This window comes from Ambystoma mexicanum, chromosome 2p (genome assembly GCF_040938575.1).
Source record: "Ambystoma mexicanum isolate Mex_15411 chromosome 2p, UKY_AmexF1_1, whole genome shotgun sequence".
NCBI classification, from domain to species: domain Eukaryota; kingdom Metazoa; phylum Chordata; class Amphibia; order Caudata; family Ambystomatidae; genus Ambystoma; species Ambystoma mexicanum.
The window spans coordinates 1094706205-1094726032 of NC_090923.1; the positions used below are offsets into that span (position 1 = coordinate 1094706205).

General features: G+C 45.7%; 1 protein-coding gene across 1 annotated transcript in view; it reads right to left on the minus strand.

The window, feature by feature from the left end:
• Window positions 1–19828, minus strand: part of BATF2 (basic leucine zipper ATF-like transcription factor 2) — a 94074-nt gene that overhangs the window by 13604 nt on the left and 60642 nt on the right. Inside the window, exon 2 of the mRNA XM_069645080.1 lies at window positions 9489–9614. Within this exon, the coding sequence (XP_069501181.1) occupies window positions 9489–9614 (126 nt within the window). The remainder of the gene's footprint in view (window positions 1–9488; window positions 9615–19828) is intronic.

Consider the following 19828-nt stretch of genomic DNA (forward strand, 5'->3'; position numbering starts at 1 on the left):
ACCACCAGCCAATAGTGAGTGATAACGTCCACTCTGTAAAACGACACCAGTAATCTGTAGCGATGCACTTAGACTGTGCCCGCCCACCGGTACCAGAGTATGCGCACCAGCACGTGGCCAGGCATATCTATGCCAGTCCAAATAGGGATTACTTCTACAATTTGATCAACAATGTGTTTTCACTGGCTGCTAAATTAAGAATTAGATGCAGCCATGGGTTTACTAATACCCGGCCTTCCATATGTGTTTTTGTCTCCCTGCAGGGGACGGAAGTGATCGTCCATAGTGCCTCACGTGGAGGCACCCTGGAACCGGAATCACTACCGATTACAATCATGGCCCTGAAGAAGATGGCTTAATCTAACACGCCATCGAAACTGGTCGCCCTTTTAGGTCACGAGGGCTCTTTCTGATATCCCCAACACCAAATAGGGAATACAAGAAACAAACTATACCCAACACTCACATTCAGTGGGCCTTTTATAGCATCCCATGTATATGTTTTTTTTTTTTTTAACTCATTGACTTGTTGAACACACCAATCGTATTTGCCAAACCAGAAATCGAACTGTGAATAACCTACGAATAGAAATCCCCAGGTTACAAGTAGTTGTGCCAGCACGTTGAGCTGCCTCGACAGAATCAAATGACCAGTTCTGCCGTTGATAAACAGCCGATTGGATGTGCTTTCTTTGCTAGCCTTTAACTGTCTAAATTGCATTTGTATTCTCTAACAATTGGTAGCGCTGAGGGACAGTTCTCTTTGGCAGTCCCCGTTAGATAGGCAGTGCACCAGCCTCTAACTAGGGCCAGGCGCTCAGGCCAGGGCCAGGGTGTTCTTCCTCCAAAGGACATATAGTGCATTGTTGGCTTAAATTGCTGTTTGCCAATTAATGTGAGGGCTATGGACTGCACACATTGACCTTGTTCTCCCATAGAACCGTTGATATTGTGATACTGCATCGTTTTCTTTAACGGTTAGTGAAGGCAGTTGACCTCCCATTTTGTCTCAGAACCTACCCTGTTTCTACATAAATAAAAACTCTGCCACACCATAAAGAAGTTCTTCCGCCCACCATCACCACGTCGTCCCACCACTCACCAGCCCAGGTTTAAAAAACAAAATTTGATCTAAGACTACACCGTGTAAGAAAACAGGAACAATAAATATATATTCATGCAATTTAAGAAGGGGCGGCAATAAGAGTAATGTCCTTAGACAAAACTGTTCCGAAATAATCACAACCCTTGCAGAGTAATTGATTTGCTCATGGAAAGCAGCGGAGGTAATGAAGACATATGCAATAAAAAGTCAGTGAAGCAGGTGAAGTAGCACAGAATTGATACACCCAATTGGGAAATCAAGCTCCAGCTGTAGCACAAGCCTCAAAGATTGCATAATTACATCAGCTTTTTAATCATTTTAAAACTTCAGTGCTGACTCAGCATCTTATGTCATGTTCTCCTCGTCTCCACACTCCCACCGTGTCCGCTCATATGGACTGACCACGCAGCCATTCCTTTCTCAATCCTGTCACCCCACCCATCCTCCGCACATGGCCAATACTGGACCATCCACCCACGTCCAGTTATGAACAAGGTCATAGTAACCCAGACCTGTCCGACTCCCTGCTCTCTTCTCTCTCCCCAACATCTCTTATATCAGTCACTTTGGCACATGGCCCTTCAAAGCTCTCCTACCTCTCACCCCTCAAGATCAATCCCCAACAGACAAGGCCCCTAGACGGTTCACCCCCTACTTAAATCCCTTAAAACACTCAACCATTTCCGGGAATGCAGATGGCAGGCCGTCCCCAAATACAGAACTGCATACGCCCATCAGACCCATGTCTACAAATCCAAAAAAATCCTTTCACCATAGGCACAAAACTAGCAGCACTACCTCCTACTCCCCTGCACGAATCCTCCAACCCACCCTGCTGCCTCCCCATCTTCTCCTCTTTCTCTCCCATCTCTAGACCTAAATTCCTTAAGCTGCTGGCCAACAGCCATCCGTCGGATCCCCGAGAGACACAGGCCCTCCTCAAAGAAATCTTCACCCCAACCTGTGCAGGCAGCTTCGCAAGATCCATCCTTAACTCATCCCTCACGGAAGCTTTTTACTCAGCAGCATTCAATACATCACATGTCAAACCTCTCCTCAAAAAGCCCACACTAGACCCCCACGCCCCAACGCTCCTACCTCCCAACTGCAGGCCAACTTCTAACACCAGTTTCTTAACCAAACTCATTGACCGAATGACCTACTCCAAGCTATGCACTTTTTCACAGAAGCCAATTAACTTCTCAACCCCACCCAGCCTGGCTTCAGACCCCTTCATGGAACTGAATCAACCCTAATCTCCATATTGGAGGACCTTAAAAGAACAGCAGGGACAGAGGGCTGTGCCACACTCATACTCCTTGACCTCTCAGGGGCCTTCAACACCATCGACCACAGCATCTTCACTGACAGACTGCACTCCCTCAGCATAACAGACACAGCACTAAAGAGGATCTCTTAATTCCTCACCAACATATACCAAATCACCCACCTGCCTCTTCACCTCGACCGACCGGACCATCCAAGCCACCCACGAGTCCCACAAGGTGCTTGCCCATCACCTCTTCTCTTCAACCTCTACGTGAGCCCTCTCCCCGCACTTATCCGCTCACACAACCTCACCCACTACAACAATCATCTTAAAGATACACAAGTCTGTCTCCTCCACTCCCCCCTCACCCTGACCTTGCATCCTGCCTCTCTGACATTGACCACTGGATGACCACCTCTACCTTAATCCTGAAAAGAAAAAAAAAAAAAAATAAATAAAAAATAAAAAAAAAAAAAAAAAAAAAAAAAAAATCGGAAATCATGCTCTGCAGAAAGACAGCTGTCTTCCCACAACCCACCACATGGCCGTCCTCCCTAAGCCACCCCTCACCTCCTGCATCCCCAGCATTGCATCCACTGTAGTTAAAAACCTGGGTTGCACCATGGACACTGACCAGACACTCAACACATTAACGACACAGGGTCTAAATCCTGCTACCTACACCACTGCACTCTCAGGCGCATCGTCCCTTACCTCTCCTACCCCTACAGTCACTGCAATCTACATTGTCCTTCCCTGCCTAGACACAGCTAGACTCCTCCTTGACCAGAAGAGAGGGTACTACCTACTCCGTCCAAGCCCCCACTATATGGAATACAATGCCTCCTAACATCCGACGCATAGAGGACCACTTGGCATTCCTGAGGGCACTCAAGACATGGCTATTCCAAACGCCCCCCCATCCCCATCCCCTGACAAACCCCGCCTTCCATCACTCCAGGCAGGCCTGGGCAGCAATGAACCTGCAAGCATTCACCGAATGACGGTAAAAATAATGTAATAATCTCCAGCAGAACACACAAGAGTGCTTGCCTAATCTGCCAAACCAAGAAGCCGGCAACAGCAGACGGGTACATATCACACTCCATGCTTATGAAAGATATTGGAAGGAAAGGCCACTCACCTGCAAACATCTGCACCCATACTCCATTCCCAACGACATATTGCACAACACCTCTTCCATGCCACCCAAGCCCCCCCCCCTCCCCCCGACAAAATTTCGCCAGCTGAATATGGGTAGCTAGTAAGGATCTGGCCACCCCTACTCAATTGTCGCTTTGGCTAAAATGCACACATGCATTCTAAACTGCTCTGACTAATCTCCCATAACTGGACTTCAGTCCCCCCCCCCCGAGGGCGTACAACCTACAACGCATTGGGAACATACCAACTGTGAAAGGTGATATACAAATGACTATTGCTGCTACCACCACCACCTTCTACATGTGTTTTGAAAACAGATTCTGTTGCGATAGCAATACGTTTGGGAAATCTTAAGGTTTTAGAGGAAGCTGAACCTCAGGTGACTATTTTAGGAGATTGCTGAGACTTAGATCACAACTCTCTGGAATGGTAGCCTATATTACCAACCAGGATATCTTTAATGCAGAGCATTCAAAGAAGATGCAAGCAGCATCCCCTAAGCCAATTCACAAGGTCAGACTACTGCGGGTTCTTGAGGTTTGACTCTGAAAACTTTGCAAGGTATCCAGAAGGAGCTGTGTACAACTAGCTAGGGCAACAGAAGCAAATATTTCACAACACAAGGACCCTTTATTTTGCCCCCGATTTCATATTTTGGGGATCAGAGTTCCAAAGCAGCCATCGTCTTGTAACAAATAACAGAGTAGCTCTGTCCAGGTCTGATGGATTGCAGCAGACCCATTTGAAAATAGGCATTTACACAGCTATTGTGCTAAAGAAGCCATAGCATGGAGCCTTTCATAATTTCCAAAGCCATTCAGAGCTACTAACTGTCTTGCGATTCACATGTCGGACATGCAATTTTAATCAAAACAATTGAGATCGTGAGAATCACAGAAACCTGCCCACAGGGCAGGCTGGGCCTTAACTGCCCAGAACACGGAAAAGGAATCAAGCAACAGTACTTTCTCTTTGAATGCTGTAAATCTGCTAGAGCCAATGTTTGCCTGTGCACTTGCATGACCCTTTGCCTGGCAGTGGTTTCATGCTAATGCATCCGTTGATGGAGCAATGTTTATGACAGTGGCTGCTGCATCGCTGACCTACACGACCCAGATTTTACTTATTGTTGATTTATTGGGGTTTTTATAATGCGCCTATACACAATGTGTTTCACGGGGGGGGGGGGGGGGGGAGGGGGGGGACGGTACAGGGATGACAAAAGAGCGGTCCCACTAGGCCTTGTGACATTCGGATCCTGCAAGTGCAGTAATAGAAGTGTAGGGGAGAGGTGAAGTGGGGGCGAGTGCCGAGGGTTAAGCGAGTGGCCAGGTGGACAGAGCCCAGGAATAAGAGTGCTTAGAAACTGTACACAGGTATGGCATTAGAAGTGTTATAAAAAAACAAAATAAATGTCAGGAGTAGGAGGGTGAGTAGAGGTGGTGGGAAAAGCAGCAACTGACACTCGGTTCAGGGGATGAATGACAGAGGAGACTGTCAGTGCAGATGGGGACTTAAGCCGGGGGACCCAGGAGGTCCAGGTGAGAGGAAAGGAGAGAATGATCAGACCAGGAGAGAGGAGTAATGAGAGGGATGGAGATGGGGATGTTTGCAGAGATGAGAGCATCCAAGGTGTGTCTGGATGAGTGCGTTGGACCGGAGGGAAGAATGGTCACAGGGGTTGCAGAAAAGACCAGAGGCTGCATCAGGGTTGTCGAGGTGAATATTGAAGTCTCGGAGAAGGAGAAGCTTGGGGGTATAGGCCAGGAGAGTAGAAGTGAGGTCAGCCCACTCTGAGAGGAAGAGGGAGTGGGAGACCTGGCCGATTGTGAATCCGAGGCCCAACAGAGCTTGGCGGTGTATTCATGTCACCCTGTACAAGTCTCTGGACTTTGGGCATGTGGAAGAACCTTGAAAGGAGGGAATCATTTCAAATCTGTTAAATTAAGGTGAGCTGGTGCAGTTACTTCCGATTTGGGGAGGGTGAGGAAAAATGGATTGCATATGTTGTTTTCTGTCAAGTGTAAAGCTCATCTTGCAATGATTCTGCCATTGTTTTTTGGGGCTCCGTGATCTGCCCTTTCAGCATGGCGGGCACTTTTTGGAGCAGTTTAATGGGGGAGGGTAACAAACAAGTGATCCTTGAGCCCCCGGTGAAAAGTCGCCATCTACGCATTTTTGTGATGTAGGATTTCAGGAGCAATTCGGTTCATGAAATGTGTGAGCCCGAGATTTGCAGAGAACGTTGTGGTGGTACTGTTAATCTACCAATGGACGCAACGAGGGATTAACTGTACTAGGCTTCCTGTCAGTATGGACTCAGAGGGCCAGAACCTCAAGGAATAACTACAAATTCCCAAAAAGTGCAGCTGATGCGAAGTTAGATTTCCACTTTCTTGAGAAATGCACAGGTCACCTTATTCTCAAAAGGGGACCTCGGCATTTCTGTGGGGCTGAACAGCAACGCAAAAGATGCAATGCCCAGCCCTCTTGCATACCCCCCCCCCCCCCCCCCCCGACAGTAATGTATGACTTAATAGCCCCTTGCAGTGAAATGTGAGATGGGGTTGCGGCGGGGGGGGGGGCAAACGATAAACCCCACAAAAACACTGCATTTCTTTCCACGTTTGAAGATTCATGATGTGCACATTCCAATGTCCTTTGTGTATGGGGAACATCCATTTTATTTTTGGTAGAAAGTGATTATGTAGGCACATCTGTTCAATTGAGCCAAAAATATGTTAACATCCCCCCCAACGTTCCTTCAGATTAGTCCTTCAGATTAGTCCAGGATGATGCTTTGAGGTATTTTGCTGGCTGTGAAGAAACCTTTTGTGCAATTTTTGAGGCATATTCCCGGATCCAGTAAGTATCAGGATATTTCTTACCATTTGCTGGCGCGATGGAGCAGATTTCTGTTCCAACAGGGGCACTACAGCCTTCTGAACTACTGCTTGAGGGACCTATCCATCAGGACTGTTGTCTGCAGGTGAACGCTAGTGGCTATGCCTTAACCACAGAAATAATTAATCTTCTGGATGTTAAGGACCAGCAGCTTTTCACTCCAAATTTGTGGCATATAGTTTGAAGTTTGATAGGTAGAGAGGTGCAGACTATTTCGTTTTCAATCAATGTTGGCAATTCTGCCCCCCCCCTCCCACCCCCTTTAGAATAAAGCTCCTGGGAGACCATTTATATAAAAGCTCCTGTATCTTCAGACTCACCATTTTAAAATGGGATGCATCCTTACCATTTTCAATTCACCTTTCTTCCACGAAGGTCAAATTGATCTACTTTGATTTAAAGCAGAATTAGCGTGTTGACATAGCAGGACATTTTTTAATACCCCCACAGTTAGGTAAAGAAATTGGTGGATTGGAGAGCAATAAACCAGTATAATCACACAGGCCAGTATACTGGATTCAAGATCACTGGGTTGGATGCTTTCGGGAAAGCGCCAGATCTTGTGAACACATACCAGGCTCAAGGACAAAGGAAAGGTGGGGGAAGAGGGAAGATTCCTGCCTTGGGATAGGAAGAAAAAGCATGAGGTACTGACAAACAAGTATGCCTTTAGTTTGCTCAGAGACTACAGTCATAGTGAGAAAGCATGCGCTAATCCCCCCTCCCCCCCCCACCTTTTTCTCCGACCCCGACATGATCAAAGGTGTTTCTGGGGCACAGGGATATCTCTTGCATGCCTTTGACAATATTTAAAAGGTTTTAGAATAATCTGGTACTCTCCCTTGCAAGTTAGCCTTTGAGAAAGCCTACAATTTTGGGGGCAAATGGTGTTACTTTCCCAGTATCTATGCATATATTTTGCAATCTCAGTTTGCTGGTGTGGCAACTTGGGGGGGGGGGGGGGGAAGCTACAATTTCATCTGGAGCAGAGTCAAAATCATGCAATTCAGAACGAAGGGCAAGCCACTCATTTTCAAGCAGCACCTGCTTCATGAACTGCAGGCTTCCTGATCCCACCTACTCAACTGGCTAGTCCCAGCCCAGCACTGGGCTACATCTCATTTTGTGGTTTTCTTGGATTACATCATGCAGTACGTCCTGTGGCAAATTGGAACACTACAGGTATGGTTGGCCAACCACTTTGTGCTGGCAAGAAGTGCATGGTATTAGGTCTTTTCATGCAGAGGAGAAGCTTTGTTAGTGCATTTAATACAGCCCTTCAGAAGCTCCCTTTGAATACGTTTGTTCCAGTTGACAGGTCCCAATGAGAAAGAGGGGTCTACGTTGGGCGCGCCATATTTGTGACTGGGTAAGCAACGAAGATGGCGCAATGTTGCAATTTTATATGTTTCCAGTGTAGTTAAAGTAACAAATATATCCCATTCTTATTAAGTGTTAATTTGTGTTTAAGTTGATACATTTAAGATTTGCACTCACACAGTAATACAAATATCAAAATCACCAAGGAAATATAAATACAATCTTGGTATGGTGTGCCACGGAGCGCCTAGAAGCTAGGCAATGATGAGCTGCATAATGTGCATGCGAGGAAGGGGATTTGTCACGAAGAATCCACTGTGAAGAAGACAGTCATAAAACATTCATGCACGGATATACATACATGGGGAATTTACAAATCTATATTCAGTGTGTTCTTTTCATAAACTGGTTAAACTCTGCACGTTTTGAAGGCCAAGGAAAGGTAATGAGTAACCGCGACATTAGGCAGATAGTCAGCCAACAGGCCAGCCCGGGGTTTTTATGGCTTGGAAGTATGGCAGAAAGAAAATGCAATTTTTTGAGTGCATGGCGGCTTGTTATTCATTGTTCAGGGGGGAGCCAGCCATTTGCTTTTGACCAGCAAAAAAAAAAAAAAAAAAAAAAAAAAAAAAAAAAAAAAAAAAAAAAAAAAAAAAAAAAAAAAAAAAAAAGGGGTGAAGGGACGCCTGAGGCCAGAGTTGACCGATGCTTCATGAGTTTCGATTGTTTTTTCAGGATATCACCGGCGTCCATGCATGTTGAATTGGTAGTTGTTAAAATTAAAGTTTTCCAAAGATACCAGCGAGCAGGGTGGGTGAGATGGTTATCGACAATTCAAAGGGAACCTGTTTATTCTTCCCCTCCCCATATTGTTTGAAGTACTCTTGCAAACCATGGACAATCACATCCGGGGGTTAGGTTGTCTCAGGCCAACTGGAACTGGTAATGAATGTGTAACTGTGTGATGATATCATGACCTAACACAGACAAACCCTAAAAGGAGGTGTGCTGTACACATGAGCTAAAGATGGTATTTACAATAATTGTGACCAATGAGAAAGAGGGAATTGGAGAAAGATTGAATTTCTTTGGGATTGGTTTTGCCCAATCATGTGTAGGGGGCGGTTTGTAATAAAATATATGGGAGTGTTTTAACTGTTGCAAAAATTTATATAATGTGTCACCTTATGAGGTTCAGGGAGACTGGCTAGTTTATAGAATCATCTAGCCCCTCCCAGCTGATTGTACAATAAACTTGATTTACATACAAATGTGCACTTGCTTCTTAAGTGGTGGGCGGGCTTTGGGTTAAGGTGATTAAAGGCCCATCCGCACAACCATTACAGCGCAACACAATCTACGATTGTTATGTGAAAAAGGTAAGGGGAATCTGCAAATCTACTATTACAGTAAACTGACAGCCCAGTCAATGCACAAATGGCAGGGGGTCCCCTCCATTACAATGATCTCAGCAGTCCCAGTTAGGTCTAATAAAGCTACCCAACATCTCTTCAGACTGCCCCCAGGGATCCCCAAGCCAAAATGCAGAGGTCTACAATTGCCCCTGCTAAGCAGGAAAATAAACCAGGGGTGTCAGAACTGCAGACAAGTGCTTGATAACTGCAGCGCAACTAGCACTCTGCAATGAACACCTTGCAATGTTGGACGCCTACTAGCTTCCTGAGACCTGCTCACGTAGGGCCTTTGGGAAAGCTTTTTACTAACCTGGTGAAGCAAGTCTGCCTTTTCAGTCTGCTTCTGGCGGCTTTTCTGGGCAGCGGCTCGGTTCTTCTCCCTCTTTTTCAATTTTCTCCCCACCACTTCTTTTGGATTTTTACAAGTCTGAATGTACTAAAACAAAGCAATAGACATGTCATGAATGCACATCTTTGCACTAAACAAGACAGAGCTGCAACCAGGCGGCCTATGTGGAGCAAGGTAGGGTGCTCCCAAATTGTATGAAATGCTACTCACAAAATATTACAACTGATTCAAGTGCTTCATTAAACAGACATTCTGTAATTACAAGAAGTTATGCAAATGCTGACTAGACACAGATTAATGTTCCCCACTCCACAAACAGTTATTTATTTATGAAGAACACTTAGCCATAATACTCTATAGAATGACAGTCCTGTAGAAAGCCTACGTTGCCTAAAGACTCCTATAAGCAGCGTATTCAAGACATCAGTGACGTTTGGCCCACTCAAGCACTCCACTACTCACCGGAGCACCTGTGCAACAGTGGGGCTTGGGTGCCACCAGTAATACGAGGCGTTTAGCAGCAATTTTATTATGGAGGGCATTGTGCTCCAATAGCATTCCAGCTACAGGGGGAGGGTAGGAGGTAAACCTATGGAGGTGGTGAATCTAATTTGCGTGATGGACCTTGTTTTTAGGGAGACCTCACCAACCAGGTTACATGTTGCTGGGGGTTCGGGGGGGGGGGGGGTATTGGTATTTGACTGTGGGGTTCAGAATGCAGCCTCTTCACCCACACCTCTTCATGAGCCCATGCATGGTTACCACAGTAAATGAACATGCTGGTGTGATTCCCATTTATATTACTGGTTGATGACCAAGTTCAGAGCTCAAATGTTTTTGCATATTTGGGGGTATAGTAGAAAATGGGGGAGGGAGGGGGGGGGGGTGGGGGGGGATCAGGAAAGTGCGTCACAGGTATAATACCATGAATATAAAAAAACAAACTACAAAATCTTTTTTAAAAAGTTTACAAAATGAGATAATACAAAAAAGGGGAATTTTACAGCTACTGAGGTGTGAGAGTAACCTATTGGGGGCAACATGTCAAAGGGTGCAATGTGGCCCTGGCCAGTGAGCACAAAGACCTTGCTCACTGGCCAATGCGAAAGACCCTGGCTAGTGAGCACGATAGACGTGTACAGAGGCCATGGCCACCTAGTGGGTCCAAAAGAAACATATTGGGGAAAATTTACAGTGGATACTGCCAAAGGCTGTGGCTAGAGGTACAGTAGCGTTTTAAAATATACAGTGGCCAGGGCCAAAGGCTGTGGCTACCTAGTGGGTCCAAAAGAAACACTGGGAGAACATGGACAGGCCGAAGGCCATGGCTAGTGGGCCGTAAAAGACGACTATGGTAGAACAAAACCCTTGCAATTCACTGAAGAAAAAAAACAGTTTAAACTAGTCTGCAGTTAAGTTGCGCAGATTTAACATCTGCCTTTGCTCAGGTAGTCTATGGACACCCTCAGCAGCAGCCCCGCAGTTACACTGCGCAGGTTCAGGTGTCGCATGTTTATTCCCGACACCTGCTGAAATTCAAAGTGATAGCTCGCTAAAGTGGCTGTCTAATCTTCTGCACCTCAGACTCAAACACAGTAGTGTTAACCTTGGTCAGCCTGGTGGGAAGTTAATGTTTAAATATAAATAGAACAAATATAGTGCCAGTTAAGAGGAAGAGACTGGTGAGATAGCGCTGTAAGAACTGATTATTTCATTTCATTCTGATTATAAAAAGTGTACAAATATAAATTTCAAGAACGCAACTCATTCATACTGCATACATCCCATTCAAATCTAAAAAAGTTCATTATTCAAAGAACTGGAAGTTTGCATATAAACTTGTTTCAATACAATATATTCATAACAAAACAAATAGTGTTCACTGATAAATGTCCACATTATGATGTGGACATTTATCAGTGAACACTATTAGTCTCTATCTCACCAGTCTCTTCCTCTTATCTGGCACTACATTTGTTCCATTTGTAATTGCTTTACCTGAAAGTGCCAGTGTTATGGAGGTACCCAGCTTTGGGTTTGGTTAATCTTTAAATATAAGCCATGGCATGTTGGCTGTTAACGTTGCATGATTATCAATTTGTGACTAGGGCTTCGGCTTCGCTAGCGTTGATGTGCACTAGCCGTCTGGTCAGGATTTCCCTCCGCAACAGCTATGTGCGTCCAAGGACAGGACGCAGCCTTCTTTGATCTTCAGAGGAAAGCCAACACTTTCCTCCAGATTATAGGAACTTCCCCCCAGGAGGTGTCTTGGGAGCAGGTGCTTCAAAGGCAACACTGACATAAAGCCACACTCACACCAAGGGTCAGACCACTGGAGTCCCATTGAAGGCGGAAGAGTTACAGTAGCCAGAGAAGAGAAGTAGGGGCTGAGAGGGGTTCCACCATCTTGGTTTCTGCTAGGGCCTTCTACAACTTCCTGCCCATCCCTCCTGTACAAAGTACTCTGGGTAACAAGTCTCTGGGTACGTGAGCAAGTAACCAGTGGGTTTGCGAAATGTGTATTTTTTTCACTTTTCCTTTCCCCAATTTACACACACACACACACACACACACACACACACACACACACCCCCCCATGTTTTACTGGCGTGTTTGAGCAAAACAAAGCCAAGTTGAGTGTTATGTGGGGGGGGGGGGGGGGGTGGTAGGAGGGACGGGGTACTATAGTGTGGCTCACTGGGTCCTACAGTGGCATGGAATTTTGTACTTGCATTAAGGGCAAAGCCAACATGAGTGTTCTTACGTATGGGAGGGCACCTTTCTTTACTGTGGCTTGGTTTTAAGGTCAAAGGCAATAAATGTTCTGACATGAGGGAGGGCATTTGTGCAGCCCGCATAACAATGTTTGTTACTGAGGCATGACTTTTTTTTTAACTGACATTACAGAACAAAAACAAGATAAATACAACAACAGTGTTATATGTGGCAGGATTTGTGTAATGATATGTTATTTATATAGCGCTTTCACCAAAGCACTTTATAAAGACCATATTTATTTACATAATCACCCAACTGAAGTTGGTACTCATTTAATCGACCTCGGAAGGATGAATGGCTGAGTTGGCCTTGCTGGGATTTGAACCTGTGAATCACTCAGATCACAACAGCGAGTGCTCAGCTCACCGGCTAGCCAGCAAGGACATGTTTTCTTACTGTGGCATCGCATTTTACTACTGGCGTCAAGGCCAAAAGGCAACAGAAGCATTCTTACATTGGGGTATAGGGCATTTGAGCAGCTTCCAGGGCAATATTACTGTGGCATAACATTTCTTACTGCCATTAGGGAACAAATACAACACGACTGTTCTTATATGGGGATTTGTGTAGCCAGCAAAGATATGTTTTCTTACTGTGGCTTGGTCTTTTTTAATTGTCATTAAGGAAAATCCAAAAGGAGTAGGTTCTCCCATGAGGGATACAGACATATATTGGCAGAGCTAGCATAAACCTATTTTGTTATAGAATCATTACTGGCATTATGGACAAAGCAAGCAGGAGCATTTTCTTGTGTGGGAATAGTGGCACATATAGGTGCACCAGAATGGACGTGTGGGCTCAATCAATATAGTTTCCTACACTTGCAGAATCCTGGCACATAATGGGCAAAGGCATTATAAAAAATGTGTCTGAAAATGCTCCTGTAAATTGTTGGTGACCTCACATCAAATGGACGTGTTACCCCCACAAACCAGATAGGTTTTATCCTAATTTATGTTATTTTATTGGGCATTTGTATAGCGCCTTTTACCAATGGTATGATTCCAGAGCAGTGTGCGTTGAACACCCTCTGGGACCACAGTCCATGTCAGTGGAGAGAGTAATGTAGTAAAAAATGTGCTTTGGTGCACTCGGTATGTGTGCAGCTAGTGTGGAATGAGTAGTGTGTGGCTGCATGTTAGTGCTTGGTGTGATGCAGTGGTTTTGTGAGATCAGAAGAATGTGTGCAGCAAGACCAATGGACTTGGACATCTGCATTCTGGCAGCACCAGTGTTTGTGAATGAGATTATGTGTGCAGCTAGGCCAATTGCGAGGGGTACAGCTGCATTCTATTGTTTGTTGGTGCAGAGGAAAGAGTTAACATATTGGTGCGTGAGTCTCTGCGCTGTCCAGAGGGACTGTTCCTTTTGAGCTTCCAGTGCCTGTTGGTGGGGGGGGGGGGGGGGGTATCTCCTTTGGGTTCAGGTTGTTAGGCTAGGGTCCCTCCCTGTGTCTTGTTGGGTCAAAACGCTTTGGTGAAGACAGGCAGATTGTCCCCCAAACTCATGTCATTTACTGCATAGGTGCTAGAGATGTCCTCAGTCGCTAGTTCTGCTAAATGGGATCCCAGATAGGTAATTCCCAGATAGTTGGGATTAGCAAAGAATAAATGCTAGAACGTTCATTGGTGCATATAGTTCTGCTCAGGGATTTCCAGATGTGTGGGATTAGCAAGCAAGGGCATTTCCTGGACTGATCGCGTGGTGCATATTTGCAGGGCAATTATCAATTTCATAAGTGCTAAGTGCTAGCTCTGCTAGATAGGTTCCCGGTAGGTAGTTCTGCTAAATACATTTGCTGGTCGCTTTGATTAGCAAAATAGGTGCTAGATGCAGGCCTCCAGATAAGGCGAGTACCAGGCCTTTTTACGCATAAAAATCTTGCAAATACGCCAGCTTTATTATTTTCCTGGGTACATTTACACACAGGTTTAGAGCAGAGGTCAGGTCAAAGGTCAGGTTACTTGAAAGAACCAAGAAGGCTTCTTGTGATTTGCATCTACATGGATGTAATTGCAAGCCACCTCTGAAACAGAATGTATTTCTCTGAAGCCTTTCAAAAAAATAAACTGCACACTGATAAAGGAGTGGTTTCTTTCCATTCAGCTTCAGAAGCATTGTGCATGTTTTCCTAGAATGTTAGGATTGTATAATTAATAAGATGGAAAACTAAGTTGCAATTGAGAATTCTTTTTATTCTCAACAAGTTATGCTAAAGCAAACCAGTATTGCACAATTGTATTTTTCAGAGTTCCGGTGCCGTGTGCATAATCATTCAGAGGCGGACCATTTTCACACTTCTAATTTAATGTCTAATTATAAAAACAGTGCGTAAAATGATGACTATGCACAGTCTAGTTTACATCCATTCAACCTTGCAGTCAATGGGGTACATTACTATAAAAGGTCAGTGGCAGCAGAGTCTTTGCTCAAGGGTGAGTAATTGTCATTACAATTATCACAGGTGTTCTAGCCTCTCAAATCTTCAAGACTACAAATAAAACATCCAAAACCTGACTCAAGAAAGTGCAAGCGCTTAAACAAATGAAAGTTACATTGGTAATTGAAATAGAAACTCAGCAAAACCTCGCCCTGTAATAATCCAGATAGGTATTTAACTTTATGTAGCGCTTCATAAATGGTTCATCATACATTGATGTATAGAGCACTTTACACCAATGCGCTGTACAATGGAACAACAAATACAGAGTAATAACAAGAAATAACATTGTGAGCAAAAATGTCAACTTGAATCATTCAACAAAAACAGTGCAAAGAGCAATTAACTGAGAGGGGGGGGAGTGGGAATAGGAGTGTTTAAGGGGGGCAGGAGAAGGATTGACTGAGTGTGAAAGGAAGGGAGAGAGAGTATAATTGGAGAGGGGAATTAAAAGAGGGGAAAAATAGGGGGGGGTAGAGAGGGCAGGGGGGGGCTTCAAGGTGGGGAATGGAGGAGGGATTTAAGGGAAGTGCGAAAGGAGGTGAGGGTAGTGGAAGAGCAGATTGAGAGGGGGAGAGAGTTCCAGTGCAGAGGAGCAAGGAGTTGGAAGGAGCGGAACCAGGAGGAAGCGCAGGGGGAAGGAGGTACAGTGAGAAGGAAGTAGTCAGCGGAACAAAGGGAGCGAGAGGGGGAGTAGAAGGAGAGAAGGGAGGAGAGATAAGGAGGAGCAAGACCATGGAGGGATTTGAAAACAAGGCAGAGAAAGTGGAATTTTAGTTGTAGGTGGAAAGGTAGCCAGCAAAGGTGGGAGAGTGAGGAGGAGATGGAGTCGCGGGAGGTAAGGAGACAGAGGGTACGAATAGCAGAGTGGTATATAGATTTAAGAGGGGCAAGCTGAGATGCGGGAAGTCCGAAGATTAGAGCGGAGCAGTAGAAGAGGCAGGAAAAGATGAGAAGAGATTAGGAGTTTGGTAGCGTGGAATGTGAGGGAGGGACGGATTTTGCGAATAGTGTAGAGGTGGTATCGGCAGGAGCGGGAGGTGAGTGAAATGTGTTGCGAGAAGGTGAGAGAGGAGGTCAGGTGTGAAGGAGGGGAAAGAGAAAGAGTTGGGTGTCGTCCGCATAGAAATGATGGGAGATGCCAAAGGAGGAGATCACAGGGGCAATGAGGGAGGTGTAGAGAGAGAAGAGGAAAGGACCAAGTACAGAGCCTTGAGGAACACCATAAATAAGAGGGAAGGAAGGGGAGGTCTGGCCTCCTCAAGAAACAGCAAAGGAACGGGAGGAAAGGTAAGAGGATAGCCATTTTAGAACAGGGCCTTTGAACCCGAAGGAGGAGAGAGTGTGGAGCGGGAGTGGGTGATCGACAGTGTCAAAAGCTGCAGACAGATCGAGGAGAATAAGGATAGAGGATTGCTTAGCATGATGAGCAGAGAGGAGAGAGTTAGGAATAGAGGTGAGAGCAGTTTCAGTGGAATGTTTGGGACAGAAGCCAGATTGGGAAGGAGAGGGGGGGGAAGTAGAAACAAAGGAGGAGAGTTGAGAGTAGGCAAGGCGTTCAAGGAGTTTAGAGAGGAAAGGCAGAAGAGAGATAGGTCTGTAGTTAGCAGTGGATCAGCAGAGGGGTTTCTTAAGAATAGGAATGATCGTTGCATGCTTGAAAGCAGAGGGAAAGGTAGATGAGGAGAGGCAGGAGTTGAAGAAAGTGGTAAGGGATAAGAAGAGGTAGATCTTAGGGATGAGAATGGAGGGGAGAGGGTCAGAGGGGGCGGACGTGGAGTGGGCTTTGGATAGAAGGGAGGAGACGTCAGAGGAGGAAACCGAAGAGAAGGTAGACATGATGGAAGAGGGAGAGGGTGGGGGGGGGGGGAAAGAGAGGGAGTCAGGGAGGGAGTTAATATTTTGCCTGAGTGTGATGATTTGGGAGGAAAAGTAGTTAGCAGAGTCAGAGGGAGAGAGTGTGGAATTGGATGAGGGATCCGGAGTGGGAGGTGAGAGAAGGCGGGAACGAGTTTGAAAGATCCGTAGAGGATGGGAGGCTTGAGAATGAAGAAGGTTAGAGTAGTAAGAGGGTTTGGCCATTGCAAGACAAGAGTTGTAAAGTGCGTGGTAAGAGAAGTAAGAAGTTTGATTAGAAAGCGAGGGAGATTTGAGCCAGAGTGTCTCTAATCGCCTGAGGAGGCGCCGCATGGAGTGGAGATGGGAAGTAAGCCAGGGCTGAGAAGGTTTCTGAGTAGGGCGGAAGAGAGAAAGGGGGGTAGAGTCGGTCTAGGGCAGTGGAGATAGAAGATGAAAGGGAAGAGAGCATCATCGGGAGAGAGTAGTGCAAAGTCTTGGTGAGATGGAAGAGAAGAGCAAGTGTCAGAGAAGAGGGTAGTGTCGAAATCACGGAGAGGAGGAGTACATCTAGGTACTGTGATCATTATACCTCAGTCGATACTCAGTTAACCAACCTCTAATGCCAATAGGATAGCTCAGCCAGTTGAGCAATCGCTGCTGCAATCTCTGCGTGATCTGTGGGTTGCAGGTTCGAATCCCGGCAAGTCCAACTCAGCCTTTCGAGGTCAATAAAGGAGTACCGACTTTGATTTGGGATTAATTGTGATAAATATGTTCCATGCGCAGCGCTTTGCCAAAAGAGCTATATAAAAGATTTGACCACTAGATTAGATATAGAATTTAGCATGAGTCCTTGCCTCTCTGCACTGTTGTATCATAACATTAGGTAGCAATAGCGCCAGGAAATTAGGACTTTCATTAAACATCAAAAGACAATTCTGCTATCTAATCTCAAAACACACACTACAAATTCATGTATCCTTTACTATGTAATTGGCTAGGTTTTTGTGATGTTAACATTTGAATATATACAGGAGAGATCAAATGCCCAGAAATAATGAAAGGTGTATTCTGTCACAATGCCGAAAGCTGTCGCATACTAATGATTTCAATACAGTTTTTTTGGATGTCACATACATTTTACGCTCTTGCAAGGAAGAAGTGTCATTTTTAACTCTTAAAATCACATTTACTCTCTCCCACCTCAAAATCTTATATGGAGCACTGGCTAGAAGGGCCCTGGTATCTAGTTCTGCTCTTGGATTTGCAGATGAGTAGGTAAAGCAGGCATGTGCCTTCTTGGACTGATAGCGTAGTGCATAATTGCACGACTTTGATCAAGTTCATGAGTGCTATAAGTGCTTGAGTTACGAGTCTAGCGGTCGTAGGTCAAAAGACCTCTTTTTTCCAAATGGAAAAAAGACTGATTTAGAAAGACTGCTCTGTGACTGCACAGAGCGGTCTTTCTAAATCGGACTGTCAAGCCCCCGTGGCAAACGTGCATGCAGGAGCCGACAGGCCCTGTGTGACCCAGCGGACTTAATGCGGGCGTAACAGGTAAGTTTGAAACTGTATGTGTGGGGAGAATACATGTTTAGATGTGGGAAGGGGTGGGGGAGTTCAATTCCCCCCCCCCTTGCCACCCCTGATTAATGAGAGCATGAGCAGGAGATGCCATAATACTGCACGTTAAAGCCTGCATAAAAACAGGCTGCAAAAAAAAAATATATATTTTTGCTGTTCGGGCTTTAAAATGTGGGATTATGACAGAGCCCAAATCTAGCACAGCTGGTCCAGATTATTGGTGATTGGCAAATCTAGGCCTCCGTATTCCTGCAGATGAAGTGAATCAATTCTGTCACTACGATTCAGGTTTCAAGTCTGGGGCAACGGCTCCAGATAATGGGGGTAGATATGGTCTGGCCTGAGAGTCTAGGAACAGGTCTGTATTGAGCGGGATACCACAACAGTTTAGTGCTTGTGGTGGAAGCATTACCTTATGTGTTTTTTAGCCGGAGAGCCAGGTTTTAAGTGCCCTTCAGAAAAGCAATGTAGCCTTCGCTGTGTCTAATGCAGTGAGTTCAACAAAGTTGGTGCCAGGGTTCAGTAGGCGGACCATCTGATCCTGGCCAACTTGGAGAAGGGCAGTGCTTGAGGTGCGAGTTGGGGGGTAAGGCGTATTTAGGGCCTGCTTTGTGCACCGCTCGGTGGGTACTACATAGGAAATTGAAGGTGGCCCAGCGTCCAATTGGGAGCAAGTGTTGGGTTTGAAGAGCAGTTGATTATGTGGTCCATTCATCCCAATGCGAGACGCAGTCTTCAGCCGTGTTTTGTACTCTTTGGAGTTTGTTTAGCTGGTAGGCCGCTGCACCACCCAGGTAGAGGGAGTTTGCATAGTCCAGTCAAGACATAAAAACTGACATAATTGCAGCCGGTCTGTTGGGGTAGTTGGCATAAGGGAAGATACGCCTCAAGAGTCTAAGGTGTGAATGACCGGATTCAGATGCATTGTTGATGTGGTGAGACAGAGTTAGGTCCTAGTCCATTGTGCAGCTGAAATTTTCGACAGTGGTGGTAGTCGAAGGGCATGTGAGGGTGACCAGGGAGGAAATAGAGCAGTTTTGCCACATACCATGATCTCCGTTTCACCTGGGTTCAGAAAATGGTTAGTCGTCATCCAACAGTCAATGTCTGTGAGACATGCTGCTAGGTGAGGGCCAGGGTAGGTGGTCAATTTAGGAATTCTCAAGATGATGTGTGTCATCCATATAGTTAAAACAAGGGAGGTTGTGTGAGCGGATGATCCTGGACAGGGGGAAGGGGCGGGTCATGTAAAGGTTGAAGGGGAGAGAAGCAGGTTCCTTGGGGTACTCTAGTGTTTACTGGGCATACAGAGGAGAGAAAGGGGGGGGTGGAGGGGGAATGGGCGGTTGTCCATTAGTGAGGAATTAGCCGATCCAGGAGAATGCTGAATCTTGGATTCCTAAGGAGTGCAGTCTATCAAGGAGAATAATGTGGTTAATGGTGTCAAATGCTGCCGAGAGGTCAGGAAGGAGTTCTGCGCATCCTTCCAAGTCTGCTGTGACTTTGAGGTCATCCCAGATAGAGATCAGCATGGTTTCTGTTCCATCGGACGGAAACCGGATTGCGCTGGGTCTAGGAGATTGCAACTCATTTGTTTGTGGAATCTAACAGTCGATGAGAAGTGAGGTTTGTGGAGGATAGCTAATCCGCTGCCTATAAA